General features: G+C 39.0%; 1 protein-coding gene across 2 annotated transcripts in view; it reads right to left on the bottom strand.

The window, feature by feature from the left end:
- Positions 1–17748, bottom strand: part of GALNT1 (polypeptide N-acetylgalactosaminyltransferase 1) — an 80245-nt gene that overhangs the window by 39269 nt on the left and 23228 nt on the right. For both annotated transcript variants that reach the window (XM_003995137.6, XM_045042083.1), the window contains exon 3: positions 16224–16398. In XM_003995137.6, coding sequence (XP_003995186.1) covers positions 16224–16398 — 175 coding nt within the window. The remainder of the gene's footprint in view (positions 1–16223; positions 16399–17748) is intronic.

Here is a 17748-nt window from a genome sequence, read left to right as displayed (position 1 = left end):
AAGAGGAAATCAAAAGGCAAAAAGAAATGTACCTAGAAATGTTTTAATGTATTTCTAGAATCCCGAGTTAAGCAAAAAATCAAACGGAAACTACAAACTACTTAGGAATAAATAAGAATGAAAATACTATAAATAAAACTAACAGGCTATACTGAAGTGATTCATAGATATAGAGTCTTTAATAATTATTAGAAAGCAACAATATTTTTAAGTAATAGTTTAAGCATTTAATTAAAGAAGCATTGGGGCACCTGGGTGGCTCAGTTGGTTAAGTGTCCGACTTCAGTTCAGGTCATGATCTTGCGGTCTGTGAGTTCGAGCCTCGCATCCGGCTCTGTGCTGACAGCTCAGAGCCTGGAGCCTGTTTCAGATTCTGTGTCTCCCTCTCTCTCTGACCCTCCCCCCATTCATGCTCTGTCTCTGTCTCAAAAATAAATAAACTTAAAAAGAAATTAATTAAACAAGCGAGGGAACAGATTGAACATGAAACACAGAAGAAGAGATAATTACACAGAAAACAATTTAGGGGCACCTGGGTGGCTCAGCCGGTTAAGCATCCGACTTCAGCTCAGGTCTTGATCTTGCAATCCGTGAGTTTGAGCCCCGAGTCAGGCTCTGTACTGACAGCTCGGAGCCCAGAGCCTGCTTCTGATCTCTCTGCCCCTCCCCCAGTCATACTGTCTTCTCACCTCAAAAATGAATAAATGTGAAAAAAAATTTTTTTAATAAAAAAATTTTTTTTAAAAATCAGATAAACGAAAGAAAAACCTACTTCTTCTTTGGAAATTAAAAAACTGCACACCACTAGCAAGATTATCTAAAGAAAAAGGAGAAAAGTAACAAAAAATAATAGATATGAGAATAACTATACATTATATACCTAGTGAAAATGTTTTAAAACTATAAGATAATGCTGTGAACAAGTAAGAGAAAACACAGGGCTTCCGGTCACTGTGAATTACCCAAAGTTTAATTGCTATTGGGCTAACTAAAGCTCCTGACCTGTGTGAAAATTAATGAAGAGAAACCTCACTGAAACAGAGTCAGGAGGCCAGGCTGAGAAGCCAGTCCACCCAGCCTAGATTATAAGAATGTCAATTACAGGCCCCAACAGAAGAATGGTCAATAAGAAAGGATCACCAACTACAGGTCTCGACAGGAAAAGACATACACTGCATCTTCTACAAGAAATTGATTCCCTAGCTGCACCTCAGCAAATGAGAAACCATCATCACCCCCAACTCCTGCTTTTCTCTAATTAGCTTTCATTCAAAACAACTCCTCCCAATTTCCTCTCCCACCTCCATAAAAGAAGGTCTTCTCCTCTGATCATTGCATTTGCCTATGGTTTAGCCGTAGCCTGTCCTGAACTGCAATTCTCTGCTACTACCAAATAAACCCATTTTGCAGGTAAAATAACTGGCTGTTCTTTTTTTCCAAGTTAATACCTGCAAACCTTTCCATGGTGCTTTGGGGAATTGATGGTGTTGTCACCAGTAAAATCCACTATAATCACAATCCTAAATTCACAGTTTTCTGAATACTCCCTTCATCTTCTAGCACTGATTAAAATATCACCAAGAACACTGCTTCCAGAGTTGTCTTTCTTTTTTTTTTTTTAATGTTTATTCATTTTTGAGAGACAGAGAGAGACAGAGCATGAACGGGGGAGGGGCAGAGAGAGAGGGAGACACAGAATCCGAAGCAGGCTCCAGGCTCTGAGCTGTCAGCACAGAGCCCAACGCAGGGCTCGAACTCACGGACCATAGGATCATGACCTGAGCTGAAGTCGGACGTCCAACCGACTGAGCCACCCAGGCGCCCCCAGAGTTGTGTTTCAAGATGAGGCTGCATCTCTTCTCTATCTCACATACCACTGAGTCTGGAGGTGGGGGAAGATATTTTCCTTGTTCCTTACTGCTGATTCAAGACTACTGCTTTTCTCTCTTCCCTAAGAAGCCTCAAGTCCTTTAAAAAAAGGTGCTGTCAGAGGCGCCTGGGTGGCTCAGTTGGTTGACGTCCGGCTTCGGCTCGGGTCATGATCTCACAGTCCGTGAGTTCGAGCCCCGCGTCGGGCTCTGTGCTGACAGCTCAGAACCTGGAGCCTGCTTCAGATTCTGTGTCTCCCTCTCTCTCTGACCCTCCCCCGTTCATGCTCTGTCTCTGTCTCAAAAATAAATAAACATTAAAAAAAATAAATAAAAAAATAAAAAAGGTGCTGTCAGAAGTTGCCACCCCATCCTTGTTACTGCCATCTATCACCTTCCCTATCAGTTCCATTGCTAAGTCTTGTCAACACGTTTTTGGTCATCTTAGCATCTATGTAGTCAATTTTTCAACACCCTGGCTTCTCAGATCTTTACTTTGCTCTCTTCCAGTGAAACTGTCCTCCAGGACATATCACCCATGTACTTTTTTCATGCTATCCCCCTAGATCCTCCATTAATGATCACCTCCATTTGAAGCACTACAATCTCTGGTCACCATTTCCCACCCTGTCCCCAATCCTAACTCTTCCAACTCAGTTACTCCAATAATCCCAGATCTTTAGCTTCCTTCACAGGGAGGCGGGGGGAGTCTCCACTCCAGACCCTCCCACTTTTTTTTTTTTTCTAAGTTTATTTATTTTGAGAGAGAGAGAGAGAGAGATTGAGCGAGCATGAGCAGGGGAGGGGCAGAGAGAGGGGGGTAGAGAAAATCCCAAGCAGGCTCTGCACTGTCAGCACAGAGCCCAGCTCAGGGCTCAATCCCATGAAACGTGAGATCATGACCCAAGCTGAAATCAAGAGTAGGACCCTTAACTGACTGAGCCAGCCAGGTGTCCCAGACCCTCTTTTTACTTTCTGTTCTCCTGTTCATGTTTTCCAGTTCCTCTACTCTGCTTAGATCCCAGACCCTTTATTATTATCACCACCTTGTATCTCCCTATTCTTTTATCTCACTTGCTGGAATATCCCAATCATAGCTAAATCCAACTTTCTGCTGGTTTTGCATCTCACTTGAGCTGCTGAATATGGCTAAAGAAAACTTATTAAGCATGCTAAATGACCTCATTTTCAATTTATAACCACAAACCTCAAGCAGGCGCTCTGCATTGTGCAGGATTCTTCCTTCCATTTCCTAGTCACCTCCTTCAACCTGTTTCACATGTCCACAGATACCCAATCTCCTCCGTACCTCCTCCTACTCACAGGTAGCAATTTCACCGAAAACCCAGAAGTTGTCAGGGGAGAACTTCCATACTCCCACGAACACACCATCCTGTAGGCATGTGTGATCATGCACATTGTGCCTTTTCCCCAGTACACAAGGCCTGAACTATCCCTGTTGCTGTCTGAAGCCAAGTACAATCTCCTCACTCCCTCGAGTTAGATGTTCTTGCTATAATACTGCCCTCTCAAATTTTCCCTCAATGGGATCATTCCCATCAAAACACACAAACATACTGTACTATACATCATGTCTTAAAAAGACAGAGAAAATGCCTCCCCATCACACCATCTCCCCAGGCAACACCTCCACTTCTCTCCCTTCTCCAATGACAACTCAAAGTCACTGCTACGCTTGCCGCCTCCCCTGCTCCCCACCCCACTTTGTTTCCCCTACTCTTTTTTTCAAGTTGATTTTATGTGAAGTGTAACAGAGGACACAAAACGTAAATTTAGGGCTGAATGAGTTGTCACACAGCAACCACCCATGCAACCATGACAGGGCAGAGCGAGAACATGGCCAGGATGTCACAAGGTCCTCTTGTTCCCATTACCTTTTCTTTCCTCCCCAAAGGTGATCAATAACTGCCCTAACACTTAACATCATCATTTTGTCTTGCCTATTTTTGACCTTCCTAGCGACAGCATAATTCCATATATATTGTTGTGTGACTCTAAGGGTGAGATTCATCCATGTTGTGGCTTTTGTTCATTTCCTGCTGTAGAGTACTCCATTGTACCAATCTACCACATTCCACTGCTGATATGCACTTAGATTATTTTCAGTTTGGAGCCAATATAAAAATACTACCATTAACCATTTTGTCCTTGGGGTGCCCGGGTGGTTCAGTCGGTTGAGTGTCCGACTTCAGCTCAAGTCATGATCTTGTACTTCATGAGTTCAAGTCCCACATCAGGCTTGCTGCTGTCAGTACAGAGCCCGCTTCAGATCCTCTGTCCCCCTTTCTCTGCCCCTTCCCTGCTTGCACTGTCTCAAAAATAAATAAAACGTTAAAAAAACAAATACAATTTTGTCGTTGTCTTTTGATGAATATGTGCACACATTTGCTATATCCAGGTGGGGATCTGCTTGGGTCATTAAGTATGTTAATATTCATGTTAGTAGATACTGACATGGCTTTCAATGTGGGTATAACAATTTATACTGCCACCATAGTGTATGAGAGTATGAAATGGTATTTATTTCATTAGTTTTGTGTCTTCCTGGTTACTAATGAAGTTGAGCATCTTGTGATATATTGATTGGTAGTTTGGATTATCTCTTCAAGTCTCTCACCCACTTTTCTACTGGATTGTCTGTCTTCTTTTACTGATACATAGGAGTTACTCATATATTCTGGATCTGAGCATTTTGCTGGATCTTCTGTAACTTGTCTTTTCAATGTATTTTTCTTTTCACTTTTTTTTTTTTTAAATGAACAGGAAGTCTTTAATGCAGTCCCATTTATCAAACTTTTCCTACATTTTTGGGTGTTTTTTTGCCTTGTTTAAGAAACCTTCCCCTCTTTCAAGCCCATAATAATATTCTATGTGATCTACTTCATTGCTTTGCCTTCACATTTGTATCTGAAAAACACATGAAAATGATTTTCTGTATGGTGTGAGAAAGAGTGAGTTTCAGTTTTGTCCTTAAATCCCAGCACTTCTTACTTTTTTCTTTGGAAGATCATTCTTCTACTACTATGCAGTACCATTTTTGCCCTAAACCAAGTGTTCACGTAGTATGGGACTGGTTTTAAACTCCATTTTGTTTCACCAATCTGTCTATCCTTCCAAAAATACCACACTACCTTAATTACTATACTTTTCTGAGTAATTTTGATAACTGTTACCGCAAACCCCCCAACTTTATTTTTCTACAAAAACGTCTGGCTCTTCTGGGTCTTTGCACTTCCAGTTACATTTGAGAACCAATTTGTCAAATCACACACACACACACACACACACACACACACACACACACACACGCATGTGATGACTAGAAATGCACTGAATCTGTAAACCAATTTGGAGAAAGTCAATATTTTTATAACATTGAACTGTCCATCCACAGACACAGGCATTTCTCCATTATTTGGGTTTTTAATTTCTCTCAATAACATTTTAGAATTTTCTTTGAAGAGAGTTTCTGATATCTGATATTTTCTGACTGCACTGTAAGTGGTATTTTTAAAAAATTTATTGCCTTTTGTTAGAAAAGTGACCTAGAAATACAATTGATTTTCTTTATAAGCATCAACCTTAAAACAATCAACATAGCTAAACACTTATTGATTCTAATCCTTTGACTGTAATTTTTATGAATTTTCATTATATATTACCATGTCAATTTCAAATAGTAGGTTTTAATTTTTCTTTTCTAGTACTTATAACTATTATTTCTTTTGCTTACCCACCTTATTTTGGCTAAAACCTCCTGTGTAACATCGAACAGAAGTAATAATACACACCTATGTCATGTTCCAGGTCTCAAATTGAACACTTTCACTATTGAGAGGCTTTGTTTCATTTTGGTTTCAGTAGATACGTTTTATTAGATTAAGGAGGTTCCCTTTCATTCCTAGTTTGCTAGAATTTATGTCAGAACCAGTGACACATTTTGATCAAATCCTTTTTCTAGATCTCCTGAAATAACATGACTTCTTTCCTTTATTCCTGTTAATGTGGTGACTTTAAATGATTTTCAAATATTAAATCAACCTTGCATGGTGGCATAAGCCAATTTGGTTTTAATGTATTAATTTTACACATTGCCGGAGTTAGCTGATTAACATTTTATTTAGAATCCTATATCTATGTTTATCTATATCAATGAGACTGGCCTATAATATTCCTTTCTTATCAAGCCCTCGTCAGATTTTCATATCAAGATTATGCTGATTTTGGGATACCTGGGGGATTATACTATCTACTTACAATTTTTTAAATGTCTGCAGGATGTGTGGTAATTGTCCTCTTTTCCATTCATGATAGTTGTTATTTAGGAATGGGTTTTTTGAGGGGTGCCTGGATGGCTCAGTTGGTTAAGCGTCTGACTCGATTTTGGCTCAGGTCATGATCTCGTGGTTTGTGAGATCGAGCCCCCTGTTGGGCTCTGCACTCACAGTACAGATCTTGCTTGGGATTCCCTCTTTCTGTCCTTCCTCTGCTCACGCATGATCTTTCTCTCAAAATAAATAAATATTTTAAATTTAAAAAAAAGGGTTTTTTGATTTTTGATCTTTTGAAATAACTAACATTTGGCTTTGTTGACTCCATACTCTATGTTTACATTCTGCTGTATTAAGCTCTGCTCTTTGAAATATATTATCTTTTGAGGTCAGCATCTATGGTAATGTTACCTTTTTCATACCTTATACGGATTATTTGTCCCTCTTCTTATTTTCTTGACTGGTCAATTTTATTAGCATTTTCAAAGAACCAACCTCTGGATTTGTTGTTCCTCTATTGTAAATTTGCTTATTAACTTTGGATTCTATTCCTCCATTTTTTTAAAGTTAATTTGCTGTCCTTTTTCTAATTTCTTATGATAGTTCATTTACATTCTATCTTTTTAAAAACATTAACTGCATTTAAATGTATCTATTTTTACCTGGACATGGAATTAGCTGTACCTCACAAGTTCTGATACTCCGTATTTACACTGTCAACTAGGATAAAATATTTTCTTCTTAATGCAGTTAAGCTTTTTGCCTTGAAGTCTCCTCTATTTACCTGACAGTAATATAGATCAGGTATGTTTTGTTCTATTCTTTACCCTACATGTTCCTATATCCTTTTTTTTTTTAATGTCTGCCTCTTACAATAATATATATAGTCGTCATTTTTCTTAATCTAAAATCCTTTAAAATCTTCACTACATTTAATTATACATTTGCGTTTAAATCCATGATCTTACATAAATAGAAAGAGTTGCCATTTTCTCTCCTTTCTTTCCCTCTTTTGAATTTTTTTTTTTTAAGTGGACTCTATGCCCACCATGGGGCTTGAACTCATGACCATGAGATCAAGAGTCACATGCTCTACCAGCTGAGCCAGCCAGGTGCCCCTGAATTTAAATTTTTTAAATTTCTACTTCCTCCATTCTACTAACATTTACCTTCTTCTGGTGGTAACCTTAAAAATTGCAATACACAACCTTGATTTATTTATTAAAGTCTAATATTAACTGGCATTTTTACCCATGACTTGACAACACACATACACACACACACCCAAAAAACCATTATATGTTGACATTAATTCATCTACAAATTTACCACTTCCACTGCTCTTCCTTCATTTCTATACCTGATCACTCCAGTGGGATTTTTTTTCTTTCTTTTTTTTTTTTTTTTTTGCTTAGAGAACACTCTTTACTATATTTTAGTGTAGGTATTGAATTATCTCAGTTTTGTTTATCTTACAGGTTTTTATTTTTGAAAGATACTTGGTATCTTGGCTGGATATAGAATTTTAGGCTTAAAGTTATCTCTCAGACTATAAAAGGCACCATGTTATCATCTTTTGGCTTATTTTTTCTCTTGAAAAGTCAGCAGAGAGGTCAGCTGTCAGACTCAACTGTTGTATCTTTTTTTTTTTTTTTAACGTTTATTTATTTTTGAGACAGAGAGACACAGAGCATGAACGGGGGAGGGTCAGAGAGAGAGGGAGACACAGAATCCAAAACAGGCTTCAGGCTCTGAGGGGTCAGCACAGAGCCCGACGCGGGGCTCGAACCCACAGACCGTGAGATCATGACCTGAGCTGAAGTCGGCCGCCCAACTGACTGAGCCACCCAGGCGCCCCAACTGTTGTATCTTTGAAGGTAATCTTCACCGTCCCCTCAGCCCCTTTGCTTGTTTTTACAATTCTTTTCTCTAGCTCTGGCTTGCAATATTATGATGTGGCCAGCATCCTGCTGAAAATTCATCAAAATTATTGATACTGTGCCTTACCGTTTTAGCATCAGTTTTAGAAAATTCTTAGCCATTGTACTTTTGAATACTGCTACTGCTCTATTCTCTTTCTTACTTTGACTACAATTTGTTGACAATTCTACACTTCTCATTCTATCTCTGTTTTCTATCTTCCATGCTTCACTCTGGATATTTACTTCTGATCTATAATTCAGTCACTAATTTTCTCTTTAGCTAGATCTCATCTGCTATTAAACCCATCCATTATGTTTTTACTTTTTATTATTGTACTTTCCCAATTCTAAAATTTCCACTTGGTTATTTTCTAATAGATTCTAGTTCCCTGCTGAAATTCTCAATCTTTTTAAAAAATCTCCTTGAACACATTAATATTATGTACAATCATTTTAAAGTCTGTGCCTGTTAACTCCCTTACCTGGGTCTATTTCCACTGTCTATTGTTAGTTTTTTGTTTTTTTTCATGTTGCCTTATTTCCTCAGGTGTCTAGTGAAGCCAGGCACGGTACATGAAACACCATTTAAAAATTTACTGGCCTGGGGCACCTGGGTGGCTTAATGGGCTGACTTTGGCTCAGGTCATGATGTCATGGTTCGTGGGTTCGAGCCCCACATCTGGCTCTGTCCTGACAGAACAGAGCCTGCTAGGGATTCTCTCTCTCTCCCCCCACCCCTCCCCCACTTGCATACTCTCTTCCTCTCTCAAACATAAATAAATAAACTTAAAAAAATAAAAATAAAAATTCACTGGCCTAATAGCTTTCTATGGAGAGGATTTACATTTGAATCTAGGGGAAGCCAGAGGCACCAGTAAATCTTAATCATCTTAATTCAGTTTCCTGGGTTAAGATGGTTTAAACTTGGGCTTCAGTCACTGCCAGGGCTGATCTACTTGAATTTCATCACTATTTCTAGGAACCTAAAACTAAAGCATGCAGGAAGGGCTATCTGACTCTCCCCTTACCACACACACACATTAGGCTCTGGACTATAGGTTTTATGTCCCAGCACCAAAAGGCTATCAAAAGCACTATTTAGTTTCTCAGTATACACTTTCTGGAGTCAGTAGAGGGCCCCCTGGTAAAAGTTCCAGGCTTGTTTCTGAGTTTTTATCTTCTCCCATATTTTGGCTCCGTAACTCTTTTTTTTTTTTTTAATAATGTTTGTTTATTTTTGAGAGAGAGAGCCAAAGTGCAAGAAGGGAGGGGCAGAAAGAAAGGGAGACACGGAATCTGAAGCAGGCTCCAGGCTCTGAGCTGTCAGCACAGAGCCTGAAACAGGGCTCAAACTCACGAACTGTGAGATCATGACCTGAGCTGAATGAAGTCAGACACTTAACCAACTGAGTCACCGAGGCATCCTTTGGCTCCATAATTCTTCACTGCCTTCTAAGCTCTGCCATCTAACATCCGGATGCTTTCAAGCAAACGACTTATATATAAAAATATATATATATTTTTTCCTAACTTTCTCATTGTCCTCAACTGAAGAGGTGATTCAAAACACTGAGGCTGCCATTACAGAAACTGGAAGTTCTTCCTCATTCTTTTAAATGAGGGTCTCATTCCTATCACTCCACAGAAACAATGTTATCTAAGTTCCAACAGTCTCCACACCCTGAAATCCACTGGGCCATTTACAGACCTCCTCCTCCTCACATCTCAGCAGGATTTACCACAGTTGACCACTTACTCCTTCAAACATTTGCTTGACCTCCATTTGCTTTCCCCCCTCGTACCTCATGTTTTCTTACCCTTTGGCTAGATCTTCCTCTTCTCACTCTTCAAAAGCTGAAACAGCAGTCACTTAACCTCGCCTCCTTTTCATCTCATCCACTCTGATTGCTATCTCAACCAATCCCATATTTCTATTTTCCCCCTCTATCTTGGCAAGTATCTCTGCAATTCAGACGGCTGCTCAGACCCAAATTCTTACTCCTCCTTTTCTCTTTTACTCCATACCCAGCCCACCAGCATTCTGATAGGTTCTATCTTAAAGATGCAATCAGAATTTTAAAACTTCTCCACCTGTGCCAGCCCAGTCCATGCCACTATTATCCTGTGCATGAGTATGTGCAGAAAGGAAGTCTCTCATTCTCTATAGCTGGAGAATGTAAACCGGTGAAAACAGTGAGGGAGCAATATTTTTAAAAAATCGACTGAAATAAAAGAGCACATGCCTCTCAGCACAATAATTTCACTTCAACTGTCAGACACTTCTGACCATAACCCACAGTAACAAATACATTTTATGTTAATCTAGTGCACACATCCTGAAACAATGATTAATGAAAAATGTTACTACACGAAAACACACTCCGATGTCTTCTATTTCACTAACTAAAATGCTAACAGGTATTCATGACTGATTTCACAATCCATTAGTAAGTAAAGGGTCATGAATTATAATTTGAAAAGCACTATTCTACAGAAAACTGTTACATCTATAGAAAGGAATACATGTAAAAGGATGTTTACAGAGACATAACTGCAAAATATGTACACATAAAGTAAAACAATAATAAATTATGGCATATTCATACAATGGACTTCTACAAAGAAGTTAAAATAAATCATCCAGAATTACATGTACTGACATGAATAAATCTCAAAATCAATGCTTGAACGAAAACAATTTTCAAAAAGTTGCAGAAGGATATGTGCATATCCATATGCTGTACTACCATTTGTTAAGTTAAAACTATGTAAGTACACTATATATTATTTATATATATAGACATATGAAAGTACTTTTAAAACATGAACAGTAAGGATAAATGGAAAAATCAGAATGACTGTTAGAGAGAAGTGGCCTGGAACTGAGGAGGAGGATACAAAGAGATTCAACTATAGCCATAAAGTTTTATTGCTAAAAGCAAAATATAAAGAAAATATGGCAGCTGAAGCTTCAATAAAGCTGGTGGTTGATACAAAGGTTTGTTACCTCCTATAGCTTTCTGGATGTTTAGATGATTTTATTTTTGAGAAATAATTAAAGGAAACAGAAGGTTAGTTTTTCACAAAAATAAAATTTCTGAGATCCCTAGTAAAAAGATGGCAAATACAAAATAAAAAATACATATAAAAAGTTTCAAGACAAATATTTTGAAGCATGTTTTTAAACTATAATTTATCAGGTCTCTCTGAGGCAAAAGATAAAAAACATCAGGGAATTTGCTAAATTTCTATAACAGAAAAATTTACATTTCACGAAGCAGGTAGAAACCAAATTAGAAGACAGGTACAAAAAAGTAGTATTTATGCTAGAATATTCACAACAAAATTTTATCTAAGTGAAACAAAATATCTATCAGCCTTAGAAATACCAATTATTTGGGGCACCTGGGTGGCTCAGTCGGTTAAGCAACCAACTTCAGCTCAGGTCATGATCTCAAGTTTATGAGTTTGAGCCCCATGCTGGGCTCTGTGCTGACAGCTCAGAGCCTGGAGCCTGCTTTGGATCCTGTGTCTCCCTCGTTCTCTGCCCCTCCCCCTCTTGCACTCTGTCTCTCTCAAAAATAAATAAAGAAAAGAAAAAAATGCCAATTATTAAAAAAATTCTTTTAAATGTTTATTTATTTTTGAAAGAGAGCAGGAGCAGGGGAGGGGCAGAGAGAGAGGGAGACACAGAATCTGAAGCAGGCTCCAGGCCCTGAGCTGTCAGCACAGAGCCCGACATGGGGCTCGAACCCACGAACTGTGAGATCATGACCTGAGCCGAAGTCAGACGCTTAACCGACTGAGCCACCCAGGCACCCCAGAAATGCCAATTATTTATAAAGCACCTGGAAAATACAAAATCTTAAAAAATTATAAGCAAAGCAACCTCCACAAATTCATGCCGTTATCTAGAGGAGCTTATCTGATGTAAGAAAATCAACAGAATTCTACCAAATACATTACTTTAATCAGTTTCCATAATTTCACCTAGCATTAGAAGGAATGGTTAAGAAAATGAAAAAAAGTAGCTTTCAGCAATTAGGAAAAGAGAAAAGAGAAGTAAGAGCCAGATGACCTGGATTCAAAGCCAAATCAATTATCCTGGCCCAGGCAATTTTTCTGAAGACCTTTAACAGCAGCCCGCCTCATGGTACTGATTATTTTTTAAACCAAAGTTAAATTTACTTTAAAAACTAGAAAGGCTGGGGGCGCCTGGGTGGCGCAGTCGGTTAAGCATCCGACTTCAGCCAGGTCACGATCTCGCGGTCCGTGAGTTCGAGCCCCGCGTCAGGCTCTGGGCTGATGGCTCGGAGCCTGGAGCCTGTTTCCAATTCTGTGTCTCCCTCTCTCTCTGCCCCTCCCCCGTTCATGCTCTGTCTCTCTCTGTTCCAAAAATAAATAAAAAACGTTGAAAAAAAAAAAATTAAAAAAAAAAAAAAAGAAAAAAAAAAACTAGAAAGGCTGAAGCACCTGGGTGGCTCAGTCGGTTAAGCATCCAACTCTTGATTTCAGCTCAGGTCATAATCTCACGGTTCGTGGGTTTGAGCCCCACACTGGGCTCTGTGCTGAGAGCACAGAGCCTGCTTCGGATTCTGTCTCCCTCGCTCTCTGCCCCTCCCCTGCTCATTCTCTCTCTCTCTCTCTCAAAATAAATAAACTGAAAAAAATTAAAAACTAGAAAGATTAAAATGCTATTGTTATACTAAATATCTCACAAATTCTTACATGTATAAAAATGGTAAAGTGCAGGATTTTGTGCCTACATTTTTAAAATGCCAGATAACAATGGCAAAGACTTAGTAATAAAAAATTTAACAAATAAATTCAAGAGAACAGCTCAAAGATAGTCTAGGATTTTTCCCTAGAAGGAGAAAAAAGACCAGATGAAAATATAAGAGACTAAAAGAATCAATTCGAGTAGCCCAGAGCCTGGCTAATGGGAGTTCCAAAAGAAAAAAACAGACAGATGGGACACAGAACGCACCTGTCCAATGGAGATGCACATGACTGACCAGAGTGCACACCTTTCCTACCACAAGCACACAATTTAGTTGACTTGAAAGATACTGGTACAAAATGCCTTTAAGCTACCAATCCACAGCGAAGAGGGGGAACAGAGGAAGAGCCAACGACACCACAGTTACACAGTCCAGAAAATGCAGGCTGAGGAAAGATACAAGATATTCAGCCTGGTCTTCCAATAACAAAACTCTAAGGAGAAAAAAGATGGAGAGGAAACTTACAGAGACTAAGAAAGACTTAATTAAGAGACCTGTTCGCCAGTTGCAATGTATGGACCTTATTGGGATCCTGATACAAATACTACAAAAAAAATAAAAGTATGGTGTAACTAGGGAAATCTGAACACTACCTAGGTATTTCATGTTATTAAGGAGTCACTGTTAATTATTTTTTCAGGTATAAAAATGGTATCATGACCTTCCTACCTTCCTTCCTTTCTCTGTAAGTCCTTATCTTTCAGAGATACATAATGAAATATTTACAAATGATATGCCTTTGCCTGGAATAGGAGAATCTGCTTCTAAGAGCACTCAGCTGGTTATCCACAAAAGGCCACAAACCAAATGGGCTTTACCACAGGGGTGCTCATGTCAAGTCAACTGGCTAATCTCAGAGCTAATAATCCAAGTGAGAATAAAAAACCAAACTGGAAACCACAATGCATTTTATAACCTAATCCTGAAAGTGACACTCCATCACTGTACTGTGTTCTACTGGTCATACAGACCAATGCTAGTGCAGTGCAGGAAGAAAATACATAGAGGTGTAAATACCAGGAGACAGAGACTGTTGGGGGGACATATAAAAGGGCATTAAGAGACGAGACTATTAGGGATTATTGAAGCAAGGTGATGAACACATGAGGATTCATTATACTACTGTCTCCTTCTGTATACATTTGAAACTTCCCACAATAAAAGTTAAACAACAACTTTAAAGGATACTTGCACAGAGATGGAGCAAGAAGGTGTAAAAAGGCTATTCAGTTGCAGTAGTGACTTTGTGCCAGCTTCCCAAGTGGCCCACTCCCACGGGGCCCAAATGTCTGGCAAGAAGGACTATGTATTAGCAGCTTGTGCAAAGTAAGACTTTCGAATCTGAGCAGTCTTCAACAAGCCCAAAATTCAGTGCACAAGCATGTGTATCACACCGTTTAAACACTGTTCAAAACGTAAATGCTTAACAAAATGTGTTAAGAGTGGTAATGTACATAGGGGAATTAATACAATTACAAAAATAACTCTGCCAAAACAAAAATAATTGAGTCTTTTTTAACATAGACATCATTCAAATTTTAACTGCAGGCTTCCCTGAAGAGTCTGGCTTTCTTTAGTAAGAAAATTGTTCTTAAATTGTTCAGGAGAGTAAATAGCTTGTGAAAACCTAAGATTTACAATGAATCTGCTGGATGAACATATAGATACTCTCAATCCCCCCCACCCCGGTTTAATTTTTATATGCACAATATTAACTGCATCCCAAACTCTCCATCAATCGTCAGATTTAAATCTCTTCTAGAGACATTCAGCGGTACCATCCCCCATCTTCTTGAAGTCTCTCCAGGGCCTGAGTATCCTGGCCTCCTTCCATCTGGGTGGGCCGCCTCTTGGCCTACACAACTCTCATCCAGGGCTCTCCCTTCACCATCCTCAAGGGATTCTCACCACATTATGTCACATCTCCTGTCTTCTATATCCTGTGTCCATCTTTTCCCTGGTTTGAGTCCTCACTTGGTGAAGCATAATCTCCAGTAACTTCCCAAGAAAGGATGTGTGGCAGCTCAGTGTTACGAGACCTTTTTGGATTTCCAAAAATGTCCCTTTTTAACCTGTGTGTTTGACTGCAAGTTTGGACAGATATAGATTCTAAGTTGGAAATTATTTTCCTCTAGAATGTTGCTCCTTTGTTTCTAGGGTTGCTGCTGAGCTGCTATTGAGTTCTGCCTTTTTCTTTCTTTCTTTTTAAACTCCCAAAAACTCTTTTTGGCTCTCCTAGCGCATCTTTTGAATAGTATCCTACTCTTGTTTTACGGTTGTAATATTTTATTTCTTTGGGATTATTTTTTTTAAGTTTTCTTCTACCTGAATAGTTTTTGCTTCTCCCAAATTGCTTACTTCTCTTTTTGGGGACTATACTTTCCATGTTTGAGGGTTTCTTGTGATCGTCTAATATTCCTTGGTTACCTATTTGTTATAAAAATAGGGAACCAAAAAGGTGATTATTAGCTCTGAATGATGCTTAATATCAGTTTTCCTCCACCTCTCTGTGTTTAGTCCTATTGTGTTACGAATGATCCTCCAATCTCTTGCCTGGAGAGGGAGAGGGAAGGCCTGGCTGTTGGCATCAATGGGAGCCACAGAGGGCAAGGTGGTAGGGTCTCAGGAGCTACATGTATCTGCCCACTTGTTCCGTATGTTTTCTGCATAGTTCCTTTGCTATTCACTGGGCCTGTTGTCCCCTAGCCCAGATATCTTGTGTACCTTTCACACGCAGCAACTGGGCCTCTTATATTGGGGGTGGGAATGCAAAGTGGCACAATCGTCCTGGAAAAATGTTTGGCAGCGCATACTAATGCTAGATATATGTATAACCTACTCCTTTCCCCTAGACATACCAAACAGAAACAAGAGTCTAAGTCCTCCAAAAGACACGCATAAGAATGTCACAACTGCTTTGTTCGTAATAGTCAAAGGGTGGAAACAACCCAAATGTCTATCAATGTGTAAATAAATTATGGTATATTCATTTAACACACATATCTTGATTTGGATAATGATGAGACAGGTGTATATGTATATGTAAAAATTCACTAATATGTACACCTATGACTACATACATTACTGTTTTAAGTTACAACTTAAAAGAATCTTTTTTAAAAAGCTGATTATAGGAACATTTTGGTAAGTTTAAAATACACTTCTAATCTAAAGCCTAAAATATATAGCCTAATGATCAGTACTATTTTCATCAACATTTAATAAGTTAAATGGGATAAGTAATAACAGTGATATAACATTCACTTTCAGAATAGTCAACACTGAAGTGCAACTTACTGGGACTTGAGAGCACACTTTTCATTTTAATTAAATGCCAACAGGACCACACTAGGTACTTACCCTTCTAACCTAACATCTGGTAACGATCTGTTGAGTGCAATCATCTCACTTGCCATTAAATTGAACTGATTGATTTTAAACATCTCTTTCATCTTTTCTTGATCCTCTTTAGGAATGACAACTGGTTTCCCCATTTCTCCAGGACCTTCATGAGGCTTTTGTACTGGCTCTAGAACTAAGAATAAGGAGGAAACTTAATTAACAATTTTACAGCAAATGTAAATATCTGTTTAATAACATGAGTTTAAATTGTGCCCTCAGCACCCAGAGCCATTTCTGAGCCCGTCCTCTATGTCTGTGACACCTTCTAGGGGCTGCCCTGTCCTCCTCTTCCACACAAGTGTCCTCACTCAAGACCCCCACACCCTGCACTACTCACTCACCTGAATCGCACGCAGCCTTGGCATTCCCTTCTCAAATATTGTCACCACACTAACCTCTCTAAAGCATGACCTTCATTGTGGTATTCCCATGATCTCCTAAAGTCTAACCCTTTAATAGGGAATTAAAAAAGATTTTTTTTAATGTTTATTTTTGAGAGAGAAAGAGAGAGACAGAGCATGAGTGGGGGTGGGGGTAGGCAGAGAAAGAGGGAGACACAGAATCCAAAGCAGCCTCCAGGCTCTGAGCTATCAGCACAGAGCCTGACATGGGGCTCGAACTCACAAACCGTGAGATCAGGACCTGAGCCAAAGTTGGACACTTAACCAACCACCCAGGCGCCCCTCTTTAACAGAAAATTTAACCAAATTTCCCAAACCTAACACTTATTCAGCCCTCCACCATGCCACCCCCCACGCCCACTCCAGTGTGTCATCACCCTTCAGTCAAACAGCAACTCACTACTTTCCTTCATAAGTGCTTCATGTTTTCCTGTGTTGGTGCCTTTGCTCACACTGGTCCCCTCCCATGGCATCTCCCCATTCCAATTTCTACAATACCAAACCCCTACTTGTCTTTCAAGTCGCAGCTATACAGCTTCTTTTGCCTGCAGCTTTTCCAAATCTCTCTGCAGCGATCATCTGCTACTCCTGACTGCCACATCATTTCATCTAGGGCTCTTAGATCTCTAATCAATTACTACCTCCATAATGATTGTTAACCTGTCTTGTGGGCTCCCCACTAGATTACGATCTCTTTTTAGCTGAGGTTTGATTCATTCGCATACTTTTTGGGGAGTTTAGCACAGTGTCCTGTAGGAGTTTTATAAGTATATGCTGAATTAATGAGAGCAAAAGTGCTATTCAAAATAAGCCAAAATGAAACCCTAGAAATGATAATAGACATCAGAATAAGCATCAACCAAGGTGGAGTATCATGAAAGATCATTCTAAGTCATGTTATCTTGTGATAACATAAAAAGGGTAATATTCTAGATCAGCAGTTTTGAAATATTCCTCGTTTTATACTTTTGACATGTTAAAAAATGTTCCAAGAAAAACAAGTTCCCAGATATATTAAACTTGGAAAAAAGTGTATTAAACTTCTCATCTAAAAGGGATGGGGCAAAAATTTTAAAAAAATA

This window comes from Felis catus, chromosome D3 (assembly GCF_018350175.1).
Source record: "Felis catus isolate Fca126 chromosome D3, F.catus_Fca126_mat1.0, whole genome shotgun sequence".
Taxonomy (NCBI): Eukaryota; Metazoa; Chordata; class Mammalia; order Carnivora; family Felidae; genus Felis; species Felis catus.
This window is presented reverse-complemented; position numbering and strand designations above follow the sequence as displayed.